This window comes from Pristis pectinata, chromosome 37, assembly GCF_009764475.1.
Source record: "Pristis pectinata isolate sPriPec2 chromosome 37, sPriPec2.1.pri, whole genome shotgun sequence".
Classification (NCBI taxonomy): Eukaryota; Metazoa; Chordata; class Chondrichthyes; order Rhinopristiformes; family Pristidae; genus Pristis; species Pristis pectinata.
Window position 1 is genome coordinate 11,177,531 of NC_067440.1, and position 22,259 is coordinate 11,199,789.

Consider the following 22,259-nt stretch of genomic DNA (forward strand, 5'->3'; position numbering starts at 1 on the left):
CCAAGCAGCTGCAGAGGTTGGCACAGACGCAACGGAATAAACACCTGGAGACACAAGAGAGGCTACAGATGCTGGAATTTGGAGCAACACGCAAGAGGCTGGAGGAACTCAGGGGGTCAGGCAGCATCTGTGGAGAGAAATGGACAGTCAACATTTTGAGACCCTTCATCCATGCCAGATGCTCATAATAAACATCTGCCTATAAACCCCCCCCACCCACTAAACCTGGATCCACCCATCACCTGCCAGCTCTTGCTCCACCCCTACCCCTCACCTCTTTATACCGGCTACCTCCCCTCTACCTGTCAGTCCAGATGAAGGGTCTCGACCCGAGACGTCGACTGTCCATCTCCCTCCACAGATGCTGCCCGATCCGCTGAGTTCCTCCAGTATCTGCAGTCTCTTGCATCTCAGTAATAACCAGCTCGTTCGGATACCTCACACTGATATCTGAAGTACTGACAAGACACAGTTTATTCTAAAAAGTAACCATTTATTTTTTTCTCGTACTTGAAGCATAAATATTGAACACTGGAAATGGATGCGATATAAAATTCCTGTGCCAAATGGAAATCTGGGAAGAAAACATTAATGAAAAGTAGCACATGCAGGGACGTGGGTCGAGTACCTGTGTTAAGAGAATGCACCTGCTCCAATGACGCCTCTTCAGTGACCACACAGAACCCCCACGACAAACCGTCAGACAAGGAGGGGCCAAGAGAGATGTAAACAGCACTTCTTAACAAAAGCACCAACTCGCGGGAGGCGGGTAATGACAACCAACTGGATTTTATTCCAAGTAGTTAAAGGTAGAGATAGATAATTTTTGGGGGGGAAAAAATTGAGAGGTATAGGGATCTAGCACGGAAGAGGAGTTGAGGCCAGTGTATGATCATATTGGATGGTGGGACATGCTTGAGGTGCCAAGTGACCTACTTGTGGTGTTTCATACACCCACTGAGCTATGGAGTGCTGGAAACCGCTCAGAGGTCAAGGAGGTAGATCCGAATTGGCACTCCTTTAACACTCAACGACAGCTTGATTTCGTTTTGGGGTCAGGCAACACTGCCAGGACGCTGCTCGCTCTCCCTCTCCTCACACCTCTCTCCCAGCCGCTCCCCACTATGTCTGCACGTGGCACGGGGCGTGAGAACTGTTCCTGTGCGAGGACTTGGCTGTGTTTAAGGCACCACCTAAAGGCAGGGAGCTGCAAGTCAAGAGCTTGCTCAGGAGTCAACAGTTTGCTGCTCCAAAAATGAGCTGGAAGGGAGATGTACACATCTACAGCACCTGTCCTTTCCCTCTCACCGTAGCTCTCAGCACTTGGGAAATGTACTCACTGCAACAGCCAATGTGTGTTCCCACCAACAAATGCACTGTACCTCAGTGAAAAGCAGCGAGGACTAAGTACTGAACTGGGGACATCCCTGCTCTTGATGAAAAACACAATGATGCTGGAGGAACCCAGCAGGCCCGGCAGCATCCGTGGAGAAAAGCAGGCGGTCAACGTTTCGGGTCGGGACCCTTCTTCAGGACTGAAGATAGGAAAAGGGGAAACCCGATATATAGGAGGGAAAAGCAGAGCAGTGATGGGTGGACAAAAGAGGGGAGGCGGGGTGGGCACAGGGTGGTGATAGGTAGATGCAGGTAAGAGATAGTGATGGGTAGGTGCGGGGGAGGAGGGGAGAGCAGATCCACCGGGGCAGGGGTCAAAGGTAAGGAGAGAAAAAAGGGCTTAGAAAAAAGAGAGGCTAGGAAAGGGAAGAAAAGGCATGGTTGTTGGGGGGGGGGGGGGAGACTGGGCAGGGGGGTTACAAAGTGGGAGAATTCAATGTTCATGCCGTTAGGCTGCAAGGTTCCAAGATGGAAAATGAGGTGCTGTTCCTCCAGTTTGCGTTTGGAATTCTCCCGGCAGTGGAGGAGGCCGAGGACTGACATATCTGTGATAGTGTGGGAGGGGGAGTTGAAGTGACCGGCAACGGGGAGATGCAGATCGTGGTAACAGACAGAGCGCAGGTGTTCTGCGAAACGGTCACCTACTCTGCGTTTGGTCTCACCAATGTAGAGGAGGCCACACTTGGAGCACCGAATGCAGTCGATATTAAGGGAGGTACAGGTGAATCTCTGTCTCACCTGAAAGGACTGTTTGGGTCTTTGGATGGAGGTGGTGCAGGGGCAGGTGTTGCACCTATGGCGAGGGCAGTGGAAAGTTCCCGGGGTTGGGGGTAGGGGAGCTGGTGGAGTGAACTAGGGAGTTGCAGAGAGAGCGGTCCCTGTGAAAGGCAGAAAGGGATGGGGAGGGGAAGATATATTTGGTGGTGGGGTCCTGTTGGAGATGGCGGGCAGAGAATGACGTGTTGGATACATAGGCTGGTGGGATGAAATGTGAGGACAAGGGGGACCCTATCCCTGTTGGGTCTGGGAGGGGTGGGGGTGAGAGCGGACGTGCGGGAAATGGCAGAGATGCGGGTGCGAGCTCTCTCGACCACGGTTAGAAGTTGGACATCTCAGATGTCCTGGAGCGGAAGGACTCCTCGTGGGAGCAGATGCGGCGGAGGCAGAGAAATTGAGAAAAAGGGATCGCGTCCTTGCAAGAGACAGGCTGGGAGGAGCTGTAATCGAGGTAGCTGTGGGTGTCAGTGGGTTTGTAGAAGATGTCAGTGGATAAGGAATCTCCTGAGATGGAGACGGAAAGATCAAGGAAGGAGAGAGAGGCGTCAGAGACAGTCCAAGTGAATTGGAGAGCAGGGTGAAAATTTGTGGCGAAATTTATGAAACTGTTGAGTTCTGCACGGGTGCAAGAGGTGGCACCAATGCAGTTGTCGATATAGCGGAGAAAGAGTTGAGGAATGGGGCCGGAGTAGGCTTGGAACAGAGACTGTTCAATGTAGCCAATGAAGAGGCAGGCATAGCTGGGGCCCATGCGAGTGCCCATAGCTACACCCTTGGTCTGTAGAAAGTGAGAGGAATTGAAAGTGAAGTTGCTTAGGGTGAGGAGAAGTTCAGCCAGGCGGAGGAGAGTGTAAGTGGAAGGGGACTGGTTCTGTCTCTGGTCAAGAAAGAAGCGGAGGGCAGTGAGGCCATCGTGTTGGGGAATGGATGTATACAGGGACTGGACGTCCATGGCGAAGATGGGGTTGTGCGTGTCGGGGAACTTAAAACTATGGAAGAGTTGGAGAGCGTGTGATGTGTCACAGATATAGGTGCGAAGGGATTGGACCGAGGGGGGCAGGATAGTGTCTAGATACGAGGATACGAGCTCTGTGGGGCACGAGCATCTGGAAACAATAGGTCTGCCAGGACAGTCCATCTTGTGGATTTTGGGAAGGAGATAGAAGCGGGCAGTCCTAGGTTGTGGGACTATCATGTTGGTAGCTGTGGGGGGGGGGGGGGGGGGGGGGGGGGGGGGGGGGGGCGGGGAGATCTCCCGAAGTGATGGGGTCAGTGATGGTGCAGGAAGATCATGTCCTGTGGTCCTTGGTGGGGGTCACGGTTCAGGGGTAGGTTCGAGAAAGTGTCCTGGTCGTGAAACCCAATTTCAGGAGCAGGAGCAAGACATCCCGCTCTTCTTTGAAGCAGTGGTCATAGCATCCTTTATGCCTGCCTCTGGAGGGTGATAGGACCTGATTTGAAGTCCGATGGGAGAGATAGCCAGGCAGATCCCTCGCTCAGAATGCCAGCCAGGCAGCTGTGCTCTCACCTCTGGAGCCATGCCCTGGACAGGAGAGCTGCCACACAACCACCACCAGGCTCAGGGACAGCTTCTACTCCGCCGTTATCAGTCTCCTGAACCGACCTCTCATACACTAAAGATCAACTCTCGATCTCCCAATTTACCTCACTGTGGCCCCTTCATTTTATTTGTCTGCCTGCACTGCACTTTCTCTGTAACCATAACACTATATTCTGCATTCTCTTTTCCTTGTTACTACCTCATCTGTCTGGATGGCATGCAGAACAAAAGCTTTTGACTGTACCTCAGTACACATGACAATAATAAACCAATACCAATCGCAGCTGCAGGCTCTGCAAGAGCAAACTGTGGATGATCAAAACCCACCGAAGGTTTGGGCTCCTCCTCTGAATGATTTCAAGTTCCGATTAAAACCTATGCCTTTGATGTCACTCTGTAATGCAGCATTATCTTTCAGGGGCAGAAGATTCTCCTCTACTATCCCCAAGGGGGTCTAGGCGCTCCGCTGCCTGCACCAGGACGGGTTCCCCGGGTCGTTTGGGGGATCTCTTGGTGGGCCTTCTCCTGGGCCTGGCCAAGCTGGCCATCCACGGGTGCAGGCGGCCGAGGGTTCCGGCCGGTCCGCCTGCCCGCCCTCTTCCGGGCTTATGTCTGCGCGTGGGTGTCCTTGGGGAGGGAGCACGCGGTATCCACGGGCACCCTGGGTGAATTCCATAATGGGTGGGCCCCCCAGGGGATCGTGTGTGTAGTGGACGGTGTGAACGAGATTCTTAACCGAAGTAGTGCGTTTTGCGGTGGTTTATTTAACGTTCTCTGCTGTAGTTACGTAGTTAGAATCTGCGTAGTTTTTCTTTCTTGTGTCAGTTGCTGTAGTTTTAACACTGGATGTCATTTTGTAGTGCTTTTAATCAATAAACTTTTGTATGTTCATAAAAAAATACAGGACGGGTTCCCGGAGGATAGGAGGAGACATGATAGAGGTGTACAAAATATTAAGAGGAATAGGTAGAGTGGACAGCCAGCGCCTCTTTCCCTGGGCACCAATGCTCAATACAAGAGGGCATGGTTTTAAAATAATGGGTGGGAAGTTCAAGGGAGATAGCAGAGGAAGGTTTTTTACCCAGAGAGTGGTTGGGGCATGGAATGCGCTGCCTGGGGTGGTGGTGGAGGCAGGTACATTGCTCAAATTCAAGAGATTGCTAGATAAGCACATGGAGGAATTTAAAATAGAGGGATATGTGGGAGGAAGGGGGTTAGATAGCCTTAGGCTGGGTTTAAAGGTCGGCACAACATTGTGGGCTGAAGGGCCTGTATTGTGCTGTAGTGTTCTATGTTCTAAGTGGGAAGCTCCTGAGATGAAAGGCAATGCTCACAATGCAACCCGGGATCAGGGCATGGGCTGGCGACCAGCATCAGAGCAGCGCTGTTAACCAGGGATAACCCGAGAGAAACGACACGAGGAGGTGCTTTCTGAAGCCACCGGGGATGCATTTTATTACGTAAAGGGCGGTTGTTAATTCAGCAGCTTGAGAAAATAGACTACTGGCAGCATCTCAAGGCAATGAAGCTCACTGGATTAAACTGGAAGTCGATGGATTTGTTAGTTTCGTGAGGAGCTTGACCTGAAAGAGCTGGCTGCTGATGAGAAACAGCCTCGCATGGTTTGTGGGGCAAAGGAGAGCAGGTAATTCTGACGCTGAGTCTTGTGGTCTGGAGAAATCTGTTTAACTCAGGGGGAACCAAGTCAGACAGTACATGTTTAATGTTGTGTAGGTCACCTCAGCCACTGTGGGTGCTAGGAGCAGGGAAATAAAAGCAGGGAGATTAATAAAAGGTGATCGATGTATTAGGCTGTGTTTGGACACACGGGGCAATCACTAAAGTATCGCCTGCTTGTTGGTAGCTTTGCAAGGGCCCCGGGGAAACGTTGGGGGAGCGACTGCTTCGTGGCGTGTTGGAGCTTATCTTGCAGAGTCACTTACAAAGGTTTAAAAACAAATCATTTCCAAAAGAGTTCTGGCACAAACCGTACCAACAGGGAAAGAGAGCCGTGATGGTGTGGAGACTCGGGACAACAGGAGCGTCAGGATTCGAGGCGGCGCACAACTTGTACGTGTCCTGACCGTTGGGTGGGTGTGAATCGGAAGGACGAAACAGGGCTGTGATGGGCAGCGCTAAACCACCACTGTTCCAGGTTGGGTACAGGCCTCCAGCACCGTGAACTGCCCCCCGGTTCCCCACACACCTCGGCTCAGAGTTCTGAAGCATCGTGAAGCACGGCTCCCTGCCCGCTGCCTCTTCGCTCTCCGCCTCGCCCTCTGCCGGCCTCGCCGCCTCTCCTTTCCTTCCCTGTGCTGGTGGCCACGTCGCCCTTTCGGCCTTTCCACACCTTCCACGAGGCAGTCTGGAAGCAGAGGCGAAGGGGGCAGTTAATGGTCAAGGGTCCGTCTTGCCAAAATTTACTCGGGTGGACTTCTGGAGTGTGACCTCCCCCCTCCAGCTGTCCCACCCACTCAAACGTGCACTTGTTTTATAGCATGTACAGATGCCCTTCCTACCAAACTAAAGCAAAGGCACAATTTTATGGCCAGAACGATCGTTGATCCTTGTTCATCAGAGTAACACAACATGGAAACAGGCCCTTCTGCCCATCGAGTCCACAGTGACTATCTTCGCTCATTTACACTAATCCCTCCCCACCATCGGGAGTATCTACAGGAGGCGCTGCCTCAAGAAGGCAACATCCATCGTCAAAGATCCCCACCATCCGGGCCGTGCCATCTTCTCACAGCTCCCATCGGGCAGGAGGTACAGTAGCCTGAAGTCCCACACCACCAGGTTCAAGAACAGCTACTTCCCTTCAACCATTCGGTTCTTGAACCAACCGGCACAACCCTCATCACTACCTCAGTATAGCAACACTGTGACCACTTCGCACAACAATGGACTTTGTTTTTTTGTTATAATTGTGTTCTTTCTTGTATATTTAAGAAAGAAAGAACACAAGGGACATTGAAGAGACTCTTAGATAGACACATGAATGATAGAAAAATAGGGGGCTATGTGGGAGGGAAAGCGTTGATAGATCTTAGAGTAGGATAAAATGTCGGCACAACATTGTGGGCTGAAGGGCTTGTACTGTGCTGTGGTGTTCTATGTTCTATAATTTATGTTTTCTTGTGAATGCTGCTTATCTGATGCTCTGTGCCTGTGATGCTGCTGCAAGTAAGTTTTTCATTGCACCTGTGCACATATGGACTTGTGCAGATGACAGTAAACTTGAGTTTGACTTATACTAATCCCACCTTATTTTACACTTGCTCCCATGTTCCAGAGATTAATGTTTACCTAATATTATTCATTTCATGCTCAGCATTTCATGCCCATCCCTAACTGCGGCTTGAGAAGGTGGGGGTGAGCTGCCTTCTTGAACCGCTGCAGTCCTTCTGGGGAAGGTGCTCCCACGGTGCTGGTGGGGAGGGAGTTCCGGGACTTAGACCCAGCAACAATGAAGAACTGGTGATACATCTCCAAACTGATGGTGTGCGAGTGGGAGAGGAAGCTGCCGATGGTGTCTCCATGCTCCTGGAGATGCCAGACCAACATAACTTGAACTCTACGATGTAACAATTACTGAAATAACACGTTTGGCCAATAGGGATCTCAGCAGCTGCAGAGACGGAAACACAGCGAACGTTTCAGGTCGATGACCATTCCCCAGAATTTCAACAACAGTTCCTGTTTAATTTCAGATTTTGTGTTTCTATTTACTGTTAGATTTGGGATAGAACAGAGAACAGTACAGCACAGGAACAGACACCACTGTCTGTACTGACCACGATTGCCATCTGCCTGCATGTGTTCTATATCCCTCCATTCCCCTGCCTGTCCACGTGTCTGTCTAAATGCCTCTTAAACCATTGCTATTGTATCTGCCTTACCCCCTCCCCTCACAGGTACCTACCACTCCATGTAAAAAAAAACTGGCCTCGTAAATCTCTTTAAGCCTTCCCCTCTCATCTTAAAGCTATGCCCTCTTGTATTTGACATTTCCACCCTGAGAAAAAGACTGTCTATGCCTCATAATTTTATAAACCCCTATCAGGTCTCCCCTCAGCCTCCAGTGCTCCAGAGAAAACAACCCAAGTTTGTCCAACCTCCCCTGATAGCTCATGCTCTGAGGGATGTGTTCAGAGTTTAGTGAACTAGTATAACTGATAACTACAATGAAAGCAGAAAATGCTGGTCAGGCTTCATCTATGGGCAGTGAAACAGAGCTAATATTTAAGGTCGAAGATCCTTTGAATTAAAATGCAAGCTGTTTCTTGGCTGACCTGCTGAGTGTTTCCAGCATTTTATGTTTAGATTTCCAGCATCTGCAGCTTTTTAAAAAATGTTTTAACTGATAACTATTCTTGAAATAAAGTAATGGCAATCCATGTGTGATAATCATTTTGATTATTCTGCTACTGAAGCAGCTGGTTAGAGTTCAGCACACTGACCTTGATCGTCCTTTGTCAGCACATGGGCCACACACAGAAACTTCTCCAGCTCGAGGTCCTGATGGTGAAAGTACCAGTCCTCCACAACATCCTCATACCGTTCCAACATGTTCTCACACTGGAAGGAATACGATGACATCAGGTGTGCACGCTAATTAATTCACTGGATTAGCAGCCAGAGTTTTGGACCACTTTATGTTTCCCTACAACACAGGAGAATGCAGCACAGCGGGTAGAGCCGCTGCCTCACAGCGCCAGAGACCCAGGTTCGATCCCGACCTCCGGAGCTGTATGTGCGTAGAGTTTGCACGTTCTCCCTGTGACTATGTGGGTTTCCCCCGGGTGCTCCGGTTTCCTCCCACATCCCAACGACATGTGGGGTCAGTGGATCAATTGGCTGCTGTAAATTGTGTGGGTGAAGGGTAGAATCTGGGGGGGAGTTTATAGGAATGGGGGGAGAATTGGTGGCAGGAACAGAACGGAAACATTTTGGCCTGGATTTTGGACTCTGTCGCACTGTTTGCTTCAAAATTGCAGCTGCCACTTTGCAACTTATCAATTGATACTAGATTCTGTTGCTCTGAAGCTAGCAGTACCCACAACATAGAACAGTACAGCACAGGAACAGGCCTTTCAGCCCACGATGTTGTGCTGAACTAATTAAACTAGTTGTTAGACACCTAACTAAACTAATCCCATCTGCCTACACAATGTCCGTATCCCTCCATTCTCTGCACATGTACATATATGATACGATGATATATCTTTATTGGTCACACGTACATCGAAACACACAGTGAAATACATCTTTTGCGTAGAGTGTTCTGGGGGCAGCCTGCAAGTGTCGCCGCGATTCCTGTGCCAACATAGCATGCCCACTACTTCCTAACCCGTACGTCTTTGGAATATGGGAGGAAACCAGAGCACCCGAAGGAAACCCACGCAGACACAGGGAGAACGTACAAACTCCTTACACACAGTGTCATTACGGGCCACTGGCGCTGTAATAGCGTTACGCTAACTGCTACACTCTTAAACGCCTCTATCGTATCTGCCTCCACCACCACCCCTGGCAGCACGTTCCAGGCACCCACCACTCTCTGTGTAAAAAAAAACTTGCCCCACACATCTCCTTTGAACCTACCCCCCTCACCTTAAATGCATGCCCTCTATTATTAGACATTTCAACCCTGAGTAAAAAAGGATTCTGACTGTCTACTCTATCTATGCCTCTCATAATTTTATAAACCCCTATCAGGTCTCCCCTCAACCTCTGCCACTCCAAAGAAAACAACCCGTTTGCCCAGCCTCTCTTCAGAGCACATGTCCTGTAACCTAGGCAGCATCCTGGTGAACCTCTTCTGCACCCTCTCCAAAGCCTCCACGTCCTTCCTCTAAGACCAGAATTGAACACAATATTCCAAATGTGGCATACCCAGAGTTTTATAAAGCTGCACTGTACCAAAATGTTTCCAATGGCTGAGTTTCAATAGCAGAGGGTCCGAGGTGGGGATGGTTGGGAAAAGAACCAAAATGATGTGGGGGAAATCTCTTTCAGGAATGTGTGGTTCTGATTTGGAATGCTTGCCCAACAGGTTGATGCAAATGGATTCAACAGGAGTCTTCACGTGGGAATTAGATAAAAAACTGAAAGCAGAAAAAAAATCACAGGAATATGGGGAAAGGAGGACTTTCGAAAGAGCTGGCACAAGCATGAAGGGCCAAATGGCCTCCATTTTATTCCATTATTCTGTTAACGTCAGATCCAATCAGGAGGATGATTGGCCAAGGTGGTCCACTCCTCAGCATCTCTGGAGAGTGCGTAGATGTAGGTAGGGGAGAGTGATGCTGCCTGTAGTCAGACAAGACACCACTTCCTGTAAACGGTCACTGTGAAGACAGATCACCAACAGCTGCACAGCGTCAGTGCTTTCACCTGGGGAAGGAAGTGCGATAAACCACCATTCCACCTTTCACCTGTTTTTTCAAGTCCGTGACCTCGGCCGAGGGCTCATCCCACATCTCGAACGGGATCCCCAGCTCCACCTTAACCCCTTTGTTGACCAGATTCTTCAGGGTCGTCATTGTCTCACTGGTGCCCTGCAAACAGCAGCACGAGGTGGTCAGAGGTGCACTGCAGTCAGTAACTTTCCTATATAAAGCAATACAGCATGGATACAGGGTGCAGAGGAGATTTACCAGGATGCTGCCTGGTTTAGAGAGTATGGATTATGAGGAGAGACTAAGGGAGCTAGGGCTTTACTCTTTGGAGAGAAGGAGGATGAGGGGAGACATGATAGAGGTGTACAAAATATTAAGAGGAATAGATAGAGTGGACAGCCAGCACCTCTTTCCCAGGGCACCAATGCTCAATACAAGAAGGCATGGCTTTAAGGTAATGGGTGGGAAGTTCAAGGGAGATGTCAGAGGGAAGTTTTTCACCCAGAGAGTGGTTGGTGCATGGAATGCACTGCCTGGGGTGGTGGTGGAGACTGATATGTTGGTCAAGTTCAAGAGAATGTTAGATAAGCATATGGAGGAATTTAAGATAGGGGGATATGTGGGAGGAAGGGGTTAGATAGTCTTAGGGGTGGTTTGAAGGTCGGCACAACATGGTGGGCCGAAGGGCCTGTATTGTGCTGTATTGTTCTGTGGTTCTATGGTTAAAGCTTCACCACACTGACAGCTTCTACACTTTTAGTCTCTCACACACACACACACACACACACACACACACACACACACACACACACACACACACACACACACACACACACGCGCGCGCGTGAATATACCCGCACAACTTTCGCCGTAGTATAAATACGAATGCACATACACAAACACAGGCAAATTGAGGGGCAACTTTTTTGCGCAGAGGGTGGTGAGTATTTGGAACGAGCTGCCAGAGGAAGTGGGTGAGGCAGGTACAACAGGATCATTTAAGAAGCACTTGGATAGGTACATGGAGGGGCAGGACTTGGAGGGATATGGGCCGAACGCTGGAAATTGGGACTAGCTGGGTGGGCACCGTGGTCGGCATGGACTGGTTGGGCCAAAGGGCCTGTATCCGTGCTGTATGGCTCTATCTCACTCTCACACACACACACACACACACACACACACACACACACACACACACACACACACACACACACACACACACACACACACACAGTTACACCAGTGAACATATGCACAATTATGCATTACATCAGTTGACGTTTTCCTTTGTTAGATCAAATTTTGGACTTAATTTAACTATCAGACCAGTTACTGTAATTTCCATCCCAGCATCATATCATTATGATTTTAACCTGAGAGATATTAGGTACTGTGAAATTGTTTTTCCATTTTTTTTAAGAAATAAAAAACAACTGTGGAAAACATTGTATGTGGTTCGGAATATTTGATGGTTACCAGTTACTCCAAATTGTGGGGGTTAAGCAGACGTATTTAAGACAGTGCAACGTCACTGGATGTCCACACTGTAGTCATGACAAGACCCTTGGCATCTTTGTCCTGTGTCCCCCGTTTTAACCACGGCCAATGGGTTTAAGGCTGCTGGGCCAGAATCTGCTGCCAGAGTAGCAGCCAAGGTGAGGGCTCTCTACTTGGGTGGAAATGGCAGGCAGCATCAGGTCAGGAGTGGATGTGCAGACAAACTCTACTGAGTAAGTTGTGTTGTTCCACTGCTGCTATGTGTTAGGGGAGCTGGTCTCCAACACCACCTCCTTTAACAACCCTTCTGCAATTCCCTAGTAAACCATTAACCTTTACCAATTTAAAGGCACATGGCCTGTTAAACACACTGACGCCTTGTGTCCCTGCTATGGCATGAAAACACATGCACTCTCGCCTCTACCTTTGCATATCTTAAACTGCCGGGCCTCTCCGCGTGCACGTTGTACTGCAGGATCCTCTCGCAGATATTGTCCATTGCTTCTGCCAGCCGTGTTTCCCTGTTGGGGGGGTGAGAGAGAAAGAGAGAGGTTAGGGGGAGAGAGACAGAGAACGCGCACAAGACTGGGGAGAGAGAGAGAGAGATTAGAGGAGAAAGAACGAACGTGAGATTGGGAGAGAAAGAGATCAGGAGAGAAAGAGATTAGGGGGGAGAGAGGGAGAGGGAGAGGTAGAGGGAGGCAGAGAGAGAGGGAGGGAGGCAGAGAGAGAGGGATTAGGGGAGAGAGATTAGGGGAGAGAGAGATAGAGAGAGATTGGAGATAGAGCAAGAGCATAACAGTAAGAGTGTCTCTGAGAACTCACTCTTGGTCAGTTGTTGGCCGTGCATTAGGAAGCAGTAAATAGGAAAGAGATACAAGCCCGTAACAGTAGTGCAGCAGCCAGATACCAGATGCCTTGTGTTATGCGGAAGCTCGGGGGAACTGGTTTCATTCCATAGGTAAACAGGAGACAAGAAAACATGACCACTGCCAGCCAGGTGTTCCGCACACCTCTGGGGTCCTGCTGATAGTAAGAGCCCCATGTAGAAGGCACTGTTTCATGCCTTGATGCTGCATTGGGTCATTTCTTACTCTCTCTACAATATAGTGGAAACTTTTGGCCTGAAGTTGAAAGAGTAACCCAGAACAACAACTAAAAGCAAAGCATCTGGAGGGAGGGCTTGTTTTTGCACTCACGAGGTGTTGTACTTGATCTTCCTCTTCCTCTTCCCACTGTCCAGCACCTCCCCAAGCTCCAGCACTTCCTTGGATCGTCTGGTCTTGTCCAGTGCGGTCTGCAGCTCCACCGTCAGGAACTTGCATACTTCATACAGAGGGAAGACAATGGGAGTCAGGGAAAGGTCTACAATGTGCTTAAGATTTAGTTCAATTTAGTGCGCCGCGTGGGCTCCTCTGCTCTGGAGGAACCAAAAGCTTTGCAGAACACCTGCACTCTGTCCTGAGCTCCCAGTCACCTCAATGCTCCATCCCACTCCCACTCTGTGATCTTTCTGTCTTTGGCTTTCTTCATTATCCCAACAACACCCAACTGAGCTTCAGGAACACTACCTCGTTTTCTACCAACATGTTGCCCTCGGGACTTGTATACTGAATTTAACAAGTTGATTGCGTTGGGAAGAGTACAGGCAAGATTCACCAGGACGTTGCCTGGATTAGAGGGCTCTAGTTATGGGGAGAGATCGGAGAGGCTGGGCTTGTTTTCCCTGAAGCGAAGGAGGCTGAGAGGTGACCTGATAGAGGTATATGAGATAATAAGAGGCAAAGACAGCTAGGTAATCAGAATCTTTGTCCCATGGTAGGGGTATCAAAAACAAAAGGCCTTAGGTTTAAGCTTAGAGGAAGGAGTTTTAAAGAGGATCAGAGAGGCAAGTTTTTTTATTACACATGTGTATTTAAGTATGTCTAAATGCCTCAAACATAGGAAGTGCGTCTGATTCCACTGCCTCCTCTGTGTGGAAGTGGTGGAATCAGACACAATCCCTATGTTTAAGAGGCATTTGGTATTGATATTGGTTTATTATTGTCACTTGTACCAAGATACAGTGAAAAACTTGTCTTATATACCGACAGTACAGGTCAATTCATTACACAGTGCAGTTACATTGGGTTAGTACAGAGTGCATTCATGTAGTACAGGTAAAACAATAGCAGTACAGAGTAAAGTGTCACAGCTACAGAGAAAGTGCAGTGCAATAAGGTCACAACAAGGTAGATCATGAGGTCAGAGTCCATCTCATTGTATAAGGGAACCATTCAACAGTCTTATGGTATGTGCCCTCAGGCTCCTGTACCTTCTACCTGATGGAAGAGGAGAGAAGAGAGAATGACCCGGGTGGGTGGGGTCTTTGATTATGTTGGCTGCTTCACCAAGGCAGCAAGAGGTAAAGGCAGAGTCCAAGGAGGTTGGTTTCCGTGACGCGCTGGGCTATGTCCACAACTCTCTGCAGTTTCTTTTGGTCCTGGGCAGAGCAGTTGCTGAACCAAGCCGTGATACATCCAGATGGGATGCTTTCTATGGTGCATCGATAAAAGTTGGTGAGAGTCAAAGGGGACAAACCAAATTTCTTTAGCCTCCTGAGGAAGTAGAGGCGCTGGTGAGCTTTCTTGGCCGTGGCATCTATGTGATTTGACCAGGACAGACTGTTGGTGATGTTCACTCCCAGGAACTTGAAGCTCTCAACCCTTTTGACCTCAGCACTGTTGATGTAGACAGGTACATGTACACCACCCCCTTTCCTGAAGTCAATGACCAGCTCTTTGGTTTTGTTGACATTTAGACAGACATTTAAATACACTGGAAGTATATGGCCCTAATGCAGGCAAATGGGATTAGTGTAGATGGGGAAAAGGGTTAGCATGGAAGTGGAGGGCTGAAGGGCCTGTTTCCATGCAGTACAACTCTACGATTCCAAGTTCAGGTAACCATTCCTTCTTCCCCACTCTCCACAGATGTGGCTTCACCTTTCTGTTCCCATTTGTTTCGTTTTCAGTCTTCAACTACCAGGTGTTTTTTTAAAGTAATTCTTACTTTCACAGCATTGGCCTGCAACCCATCAGCGACATCCCCTCTGTTCCATCCATCCCTCCCTCTCCCTGTGAGTTATACACTTGTTTCCTCACTCTGTCAGTTCTGACGAAACGTCGTTGACCTGATACGTTGACTGTTTCTCTCCCCACTGATGCAGCCTGACCTACTGGGTGTTCCTGGCTTTTTTTTGACAGATTGAATTGGTAGAAACATTAGAAGAGGGTTGTGAAGAAAATATTTCTCTCAAAAGGAGGTGGGGGCCTGGAGCTCGCTGCCTGAAAGGGGTAGGGGCTGGGGCGGGGGAGGAGTGGAGGCAGAAACTCACTACTTTTAAGACTCTCACCAACTTTTACCGATGCACCATAGAAAGCATCCTATGTGGATGTATCACGGCTTGGTACGGCAAATGCTCTGCCCAGGACCTCAAGAAGTTGTGGACACAGCCCAGCGCATCACGGACACCAGCCTCCCCTCCATGGACTCTGTCTTTACCTCTCGCTGTCCTGGTGAAGCAGCCAGCATAATCAAAGACCCCACCCACCCGGGACATTCTCTCTTCTCTCCTCTTCCATCAGGTAGAAGATACAGGAGCCTGAGGGCATGTACCACCAGACTTAAGGACAGCTTCTACCCCACTGTGATGTCTATTGAACGGTTCCCTTATACAATGAATGGACTCTGACCTCATGATTTACCTTGTTGTGACCTTGCACCTTATTGCACTGCACTTTCTCTGTAGCTGTGACACTTTACTCTGTACCGTTACTGTTTTCACCTGTACTACATCTGCACTCTGTACTAACTCAATGTAACTGTACTGTGTAATGAATTGACCTGTATGATCGGTTTGCAAGACAAGTTTTTCACTATACCTCGGTACAAGTGACAATAATAAACCAATACCAATACCAAGTATCTGAATGACCATGAAGAATGGAGTTTAATCCGAGCAAATGTGAGGTGTTGCAGCTGGGAGGTCAAGTGTGTACAGTTAATGGCAGCACCCTTAACAGCATTGATGTACAGAGGGATCTTGGGGTCCAAGTCCATCGCTCCCTGAAAGTGGCCACTCAGTAGAAGGCATATGGCATGCTTGCCTTCATTGGTCGGAGTACTGAGTACAAGAGTAAGGAAGTCACGTTGCAGCTATAAAAACTTTGGTTAGGTTGCATTTGGAGTATTGTGTGCAATCCTGGTCACCCCATTACAGGAAGGATGTGGAGGCTTTGGAGACGGTTGCAGAAGAGGTTTACTAGGATGCTGCCTGGATTAGAGAGCATGAGCTACAAGAAGAGGTTGGACAAATTTGGGTTGTTTTCTCTGGAGTGGAGGCTGAGGGGAGACCTGATAGAATTATGAGAGGCATAGACAGTCACGATCCTTCCCCCCGCCACCCCCAAGGTAGAAATGTCAAGTACTAGAGGACATGCATTTAAGCCGAGAGGGGGAAAGCTTAAAGGAGATTTTTATTTTTTTTACACAGAGAGTGGTAGGTGCCTGGAACAGGCTGCCAGGGCTAGAGGTGAAAGCAGCTACGATAATGGCGTTTAAGAGGCTTTTGGATAGACACATGAATATGCAGGGAACAGAAAGATATGGAGCATGAATAGGCACAAGAGATTTAGTTTAATTCAGCATCGTGTTCAGCACAGACACTGTGGGCTGAGGGGTCTGCTCTACATTCTATGTTCTAACTGTAACCTGTAGGACCACAGATGACGATCTGGAAAGTGGGATTAATCTAAGGTCTTAATTCTGCCCATGGTGGCCAAATGGTTGTAAAGTTTCCTGATTCTATGAAGAGATTTCAACTTGTTGAGATGTACAATCAAAAATGCTAGCCTGCCATACACAGAGTTGACAGAGGGTTTGTGACCCTTCATCTTGAGCTTGACCACACAGCCCCAACACTGATAAGAACATTAGGAGCAGGTGTAAGTCCTGGTATAATTCGACAATTCCTTCCCCCCGCTTCGCCCCCCCCCAATGGACTCATTGAGTTCCTCCAGCAGTTTGTTTTTCTGAGTTGAAAATATTTGTCTCAGACGGTTGCGAGACTTTGAAACTCTCTTTTCTAAGGAGCAGCAGAAGCAGTCTTTGAATCTTTGCAAGGCAGAGGTAGAGTAGATAAGTAATAGAGTTGGGGTTACAATCAGTTCAACTCTTTTCTTGTTGAATTGTAGAACAGGTTCAAGAAGCTGTATGGCAAACTCCTGCTCCAAATTCATATGTTTATATGGGTGGGGATGGTACACAAAATATATGTAACATTGCAAATCCCAAAAGCAAAGTACTGGAAATCTAAAAGTAAAATAGCTCAGGCAGCCTCTGGGGAAGGCAACAGTCTATCATTTGAGGACAAGGACATTTTCAGTTATAAACCTCATCCCTTTACCTATTTCATTCAGCACCATCAACATGTCCACTAATCCCTTCCTAATTGGCCAGTCAAAATGGGTTGCTCCACCTCAAGGTGAATGCTGTTGCTTGGGATAGCCACCATCTTGGACGGCTTTTTGTTATGGGTAGATCACTAACTTGGATACTCTGCTGCTTGGGGAACCCAACACCTCAATGCCATGTTGCTGAGGTTAGCCACCATCTTGATGCCCTGCTGCTTGGTGTCCCCAGCACCTTGGCCACCCTGTTGCATGGGATACTGACAACAATGGATATCCTGCTTGTAGCACTCACCACCTTGGATGCCCTGCATGGGTTACCTTGCACACTTTGGTACCCATCATCTTGGATGTCCTGTTACATGGAGAACCATCACCTTGGAGCCCTATTGAATGGGCAACAATCTCCCTCAATGCCCTTGCCTGGGTCCCCACCACCTCGGACGCCCCATTGGATGGGGTCCCCGCCACCCTGAACGCCCCATTGCACAGGGTCCCCACCACCTGGGATGCCCCGTAGCACGCGATAGTGACATTGGATATCCTGCTTGGAGCACCCACCACCTTGGACGCCCTGCTGGAATGGAAGCCCACCTCCCTCAACACCCTTTTGCTTGGGCTACCCACCACCTTTGGTTACTTTGGTACCCCATCACCTTGGACGAGTTGCATAGAGCACCCACCACCTTGGATCCCTGATGGATGGGGAACCCACCACCTTGGATCCCCGATGGATGGGGAACCCACCACCTTGGATCCCCGTTGGATGGGGAACCCACCACCTTGGATCCCCATTGGATGGGGAACCCACCACCTTGGATCCCTATTGGATGGAGCACCCATCACCTTGGATCCATATTGGATGGGGAACCCACCACCTTGGATCCCTATTGGATGGATCACCCATCACCTTGGATCCATATTGGATGGGGAACCCACCACCTTGGATCCCCGTTGGGTGGGGAACCCACCACCTTGGATCCCCGATGGATGGGGAACCCACCACCTTGGATCCCTATTGGATGGAGCACCCATCACCTTGGATCCATATTGGATGGGGAACCCACCACCTTGGATCCCATTGGATGGGGAACCCACCACCTTGGATCCCCATTGGATGGGGAACCCACCACCTTGGATCCCTATTGGATGGGGAACCCACCACCTTGGATCCCTATTGGATGGGGAACCCACCACCTTGGATCCCTATTGGATGGGGAACCCACCACCTTGGATCCCTATTGGATGGAGCACCCATCACCTTGACAACCGGTTGCCATGACGAACGCGCCATCTTGGATGCCCCCCGTTGCTAGGGGTAACCGACCATCAGCACCGATCCCCCCCCCCCAACCCCCACACTCCCCCCCTCACCCTCGCACTTGGTCGGCAGCCTCTCGTCGTCCTCGGCGGCGCTCCCCGCGCCCAGCAGCGGCACCAGGAGCAGGAGGAGCGGCCGCAGCATCTCCGGCGCCCCGGCGTCCCGATCCCGGCCAGCGGCCCCACGTCGCCGCCTGCGTGCCTGCGTCATCCCGCCCTGCGCGACGCGACGCGCCACGCCAGCAGCCACGTCCCTGCAAAGGGCGGAGTCTAGAGTCAGACGTCATTGGCAGGTTGGTCCAATAACGTGGCAGCGTGCTTGCATCCCACGTGGTTGAAGCCTAGCCCCGCCCTCCGTGACGTCAATGTCACCTGGGTCCCTATTGGCTAAAAGTTCGAATTAAATCTGGGATTACTTTTAAAAGTGTAAATTCAACAAGAATGAATGGAGATAGTTAACATAAAGAAGAAAGGTTATTATCCACTGATCGACCAATGGTCCTACATTATAAAAAAGTACTAACCCTACTGAATGTATTCAGCAAATGATACTGTGAATGTAAAATATTTTTGCACTGTTTTTCCTTTGGTATTTGTATTTTGTTTAAATAAAGTCGTTTTTTTGAAATAAAAAGCATGATAGACCAATATAAAATGAACCCAGTAACTAAGGAAGATTTAGGACGCAGGGGAAATGAACAGGGATATTGCTGGGTCTGGGAATTCAAGGTAAAAATCCGAAGGGACTTCACAGCAGCATTATCAAACAAAACGAAACCATATAAGGTGATGTAAAGAACCAGCCAAAGCTCTGTTAAATAGGTTGCACCTGAAAAATTGAAAACTAATAAAAAGATTGAAAAAGAAAGACAGTGGAGAGTAATGGAGATTAAGGAGAAAGTCTCAAAGCTCAAGACTAGCAGATGAAAGAACCGCGGCCAATGAAAGAACAATTAAATTCACAGGTGATCAAGAGTTGCAGAGTGCTGAGGTACAGAGAGTGCAGCAGGAGATTTGACCATTGTCTTATTATTCGCTTTTGGTTTATTATTCTCACGTGTACCGAGATACAGTGAAAGCTTTGTTTTGTGTGCCATCCAGACAGATCATGCCGTACATAAGTAGAAAGAAGGGAAATAAAGGTAGAAAAAAGGGAAAACAGAATGCAGAATATAGTGTTGCAATTACAGAGGCAAGTGCAGTGCAGGCAGACAAATAAAGTGCAAGGGCTACGACGAGGTAGATTGAGAGATCGCAAATTCATCTTATAGCATTTGAGAGGTCCGTTCAAGAGCCTGATGTCAACGGGATAGAAGCTGTGCTTGAGATTGGTGGTACGTGTTTTCAGGCTTTTGTATTGTCTGCCTGATGGGAGAGGGGAGAAGAGGGGAGAAGGGAGAAGAGAGAATGACCAGGGTGGGAGGGGTCCTTGATTATGTTGGCTGCTTTTCTGAGGTTGCAGGAAGTGTAAGCGGAGTCAGTGGAGGGGAGGCTGGTGTCCGTGATGCGCTGGGCTGTGTCCACAACTCTCTGCAGTTTCTTGCGGTCCCCGGCAGAGCAGTTGCCGTCCCAAGCCGTGATGCATTTCTGTTAGGATGCTTTCTGTTGTGCATCATTAAAAGATTGGTGAGGATCAAAGGGGACATGTAAAATTTCTTTAGCATTAGTGAGGGTCAATGGGGACACTAATCCAGACATGTGCAAGGTGATGTGTTTTGGGGTCTTGGCAGAGCAGTTGCCATACCAAGCCGTGATGCATCCAGACAGGATGCTTTCTATGGTGCATCTGAAAAAGTTGGTGAGAGTCAACGGGGACATGCTGAATTTCCTCAGCCTCCTGAGGAAGTAGAGGAGCTAGTGAGCTCTTCGAAAGAGCGTTTACTTTGCAAACCTTTGGGCATTAATTCAATGATGAAATTGCAATAAGTGGACCTCCCTCAAACTAACAACCTTAACCGTTGTCCAAAGCACATCCTCTACTTCTTTGCATTCCGCCTGGTGATGCATTCGCATTACAAGAACAGAGATTATGTTTGCTTTAATTCTAATGAATGAACGTCGATATGACTCGGAGGTGTCAATCAAACCCTGGCCCCGCCCTGGGGTCACGTGGGCAGGGACTCATTAGCTGCTCCTCCCCCTGCGCCAGGTCCTTGGCTGCAGAGGGTTTTTTCAACTGATAATTTGAGGACAGCAGTCACTAAATGTGGATAGGAAGAAGAAAATGTTTATTTTATAAATTGGGGAGGTGCAGAGGTCCAAAGACCTGAAATAAAGAAAGATTTATTCTCTATTCAGATTGTAGGACCTGAAGCAGTCACGTGGGCTGCTTCAGATCCTCATAGGAGGACAGTTTTATCCAAGTAAAAAATAAAGAAAATGACCAGTCAGAGGGAACTCAGCCATTGTGGAGGGGTACTTTGCAAAATGAGATTTTGTTATTGGAAAAGGGTATTTTAAAACACGGAGGGAAGAACCAGGGAGAGAAGGCTCTGTGGTGAGAGGGGATTTAATTTGTTTTCAACTGGCAGGACCTGGGCGGTGGGAGGAGGCAAGATGGCGGATTCTGGCGAAATGGCGGCGCGTCGGTGAGAAACAAACGGGCGGGAGGAGAGGGAGGGAGGGGAGGGGGGAGGGGAGGGGAGGGAGGGGGGAGGGGAGGGGAGGGAGGGAGGGGAGGGGAGGGAGGGGAGGGGGGGGAGGGGAGGGAGGGAGGGGAGGGGGGGGAGGGGAGGGAAGGGAGGGAGGAGAGAGGGAGGGGGAGGGAGGGAGGAGAGAGGGAGGGGGAGGGAGGGAGGAGAGAGGGAGGGGGAGGGAGGGAGGAGAGGGGAGGGGAGGGAGGAGAGAGGGAGGGGGAGGGAGGGAGGAGAGGGGAGGGGAGGGAGAGAGGGAGGGGAGAGGGGGAGGGAGGGGAGAGGGGGAGGGAGGGGAGGGAGGGGAGGGAGGGGAGGGGAGGGAGGGGAGGGGAGAGAGGGGGGGAGGGGGAGGGGAGAGGGGGGGAGGGGGAGGGGGGGGGGGAGGGGGGGGGGAGGGGGAGGGAGGGGAGGGGGAGGGAGGGGAGAAGAGGGAGGGGAGGGGGAGGGAGGGGAGGGAGGGGGAGGGAGGGGGGGGAGGGAGGGGAGGGGAGGGAGGGGGGAGGGAGGGAGGGGGGGGAGGGGAGGGGAGGGAGGGGGGAGGGAGGGGAGGGGGGGGAGGGGAGGGAGGGAGGGAGGGGAGGGGGGGGAGGGGAGGGAAGGGAGGGAGGAGAGAGGGAGGGGGAGGGAGGGAGGAGAGAGGGAGGGGGAGGGAGGGAGGAGAGGGGAGGGGAGGGAGAGAGGGAGGGGAGAGGGGGAGGGAGGGGAGAGGGGGAGGGAGGGGAGGGAGGGAGGGGAGGGGAGGGAGGGGAGGGGAGAGAGGGGGGGAGGGGGAGGGGAGAGAGGGGGGGAGGGGGGGGAGGGGGGAGGGGGAGGGGGAGGGAGGGGAGGGGGAGGGAGGGGAGGGGGAGGGAGGGAGGGGAGGGGGAGGGAGGGAGGGGAGGAGGGAGGGAGAGAGGGAGGGGAGGGGAGAGAGGGAGGGGAGGGGGGAGGGAGGGGAGGGAGGGGAGGGGGGGGAGGGGAGGGGGGGGAGAGGGAGGGGAGGAGAGGAGAGGGAGGAGAGGGAGGGAGGGGAGAGGGAGGGGAGAGCGGGAGAGAGGGAGGGGAGAGCGAGGGGAGAGGAGGGGAGGAAGCAGAAGAGGGAGAGGAGGAGGATAGGGAGGTAGAGAGGGGAGGAATAGAAAGGAGGGGAGGAGGGAGGGATAGAGGCAGAGAAAGAAAGGAGGGGTAGAGTAGGGGAGGGAGGGGTAGAGTGAGGGAGGGGTAGAGTAAGGGAGGGGTA

General features: G+C 50.4%; 2 protein-coding genes across 2 annotated transcripts in view; one reads left to right on the top strand and one right to left on the bottom strand.

Moving 5' to 3' along the window:
* LOC127586635 (uncharacterized) overlaps nt 1–18,595 on the bottom strand; it is a 30,436-nt gene extending 11,841 nt beyond the window's left edge. The window contains exons 1-7 of the mRNA XM_052044749.1: nt 18,459–18,595; nt 12,834–12,960; nt 12,059–12,155; nt 10,174–10,296; nt 8,193–8,314; nt 5,940–6,098; nt 303–458 (exon numbers count right to left, since the gene is read on the bottom strand). Coding sequence (XP_051900709.1) covers nt 303–458; nt 5,940–6,098; nt 8,193–8,314; nt 10,174–10,296; nt 12,059–12,155; nt 12,834–12,960; nt 18,459–18,549 — 875 coding nt within the window. The 5' untranslated portion in view covers nt 18,550–18,595. The remainder of the gene's footprint in view (nt 1–302; nt 459–5,939; nt 6,099–8,192; nt 8,315–10,173; nt 10,297–12,058; nt 12,156–12,833; nt 12,961–18,458) is intronic.
* A 2,229-nt stretch (nt 18,596–20,824) lies between these two features.
* taf6 (TAF6 RNA polymerase II, TATA box binding protein (TBP)-associated factor) overlaps nt 20,825–22,259 on the top strand; it is a 36,292-nt gene continuing 34,857 nt past the window's right edge. The window contains exon 1 of the mRNA XM_052044560.1: nt 20,825–20,992. The gene's annotated coding sequence lies outside the window, so the exon portion shown is untranslated. The remainder of the gene's footprint in view (nt 20,993–22,259) is intronic.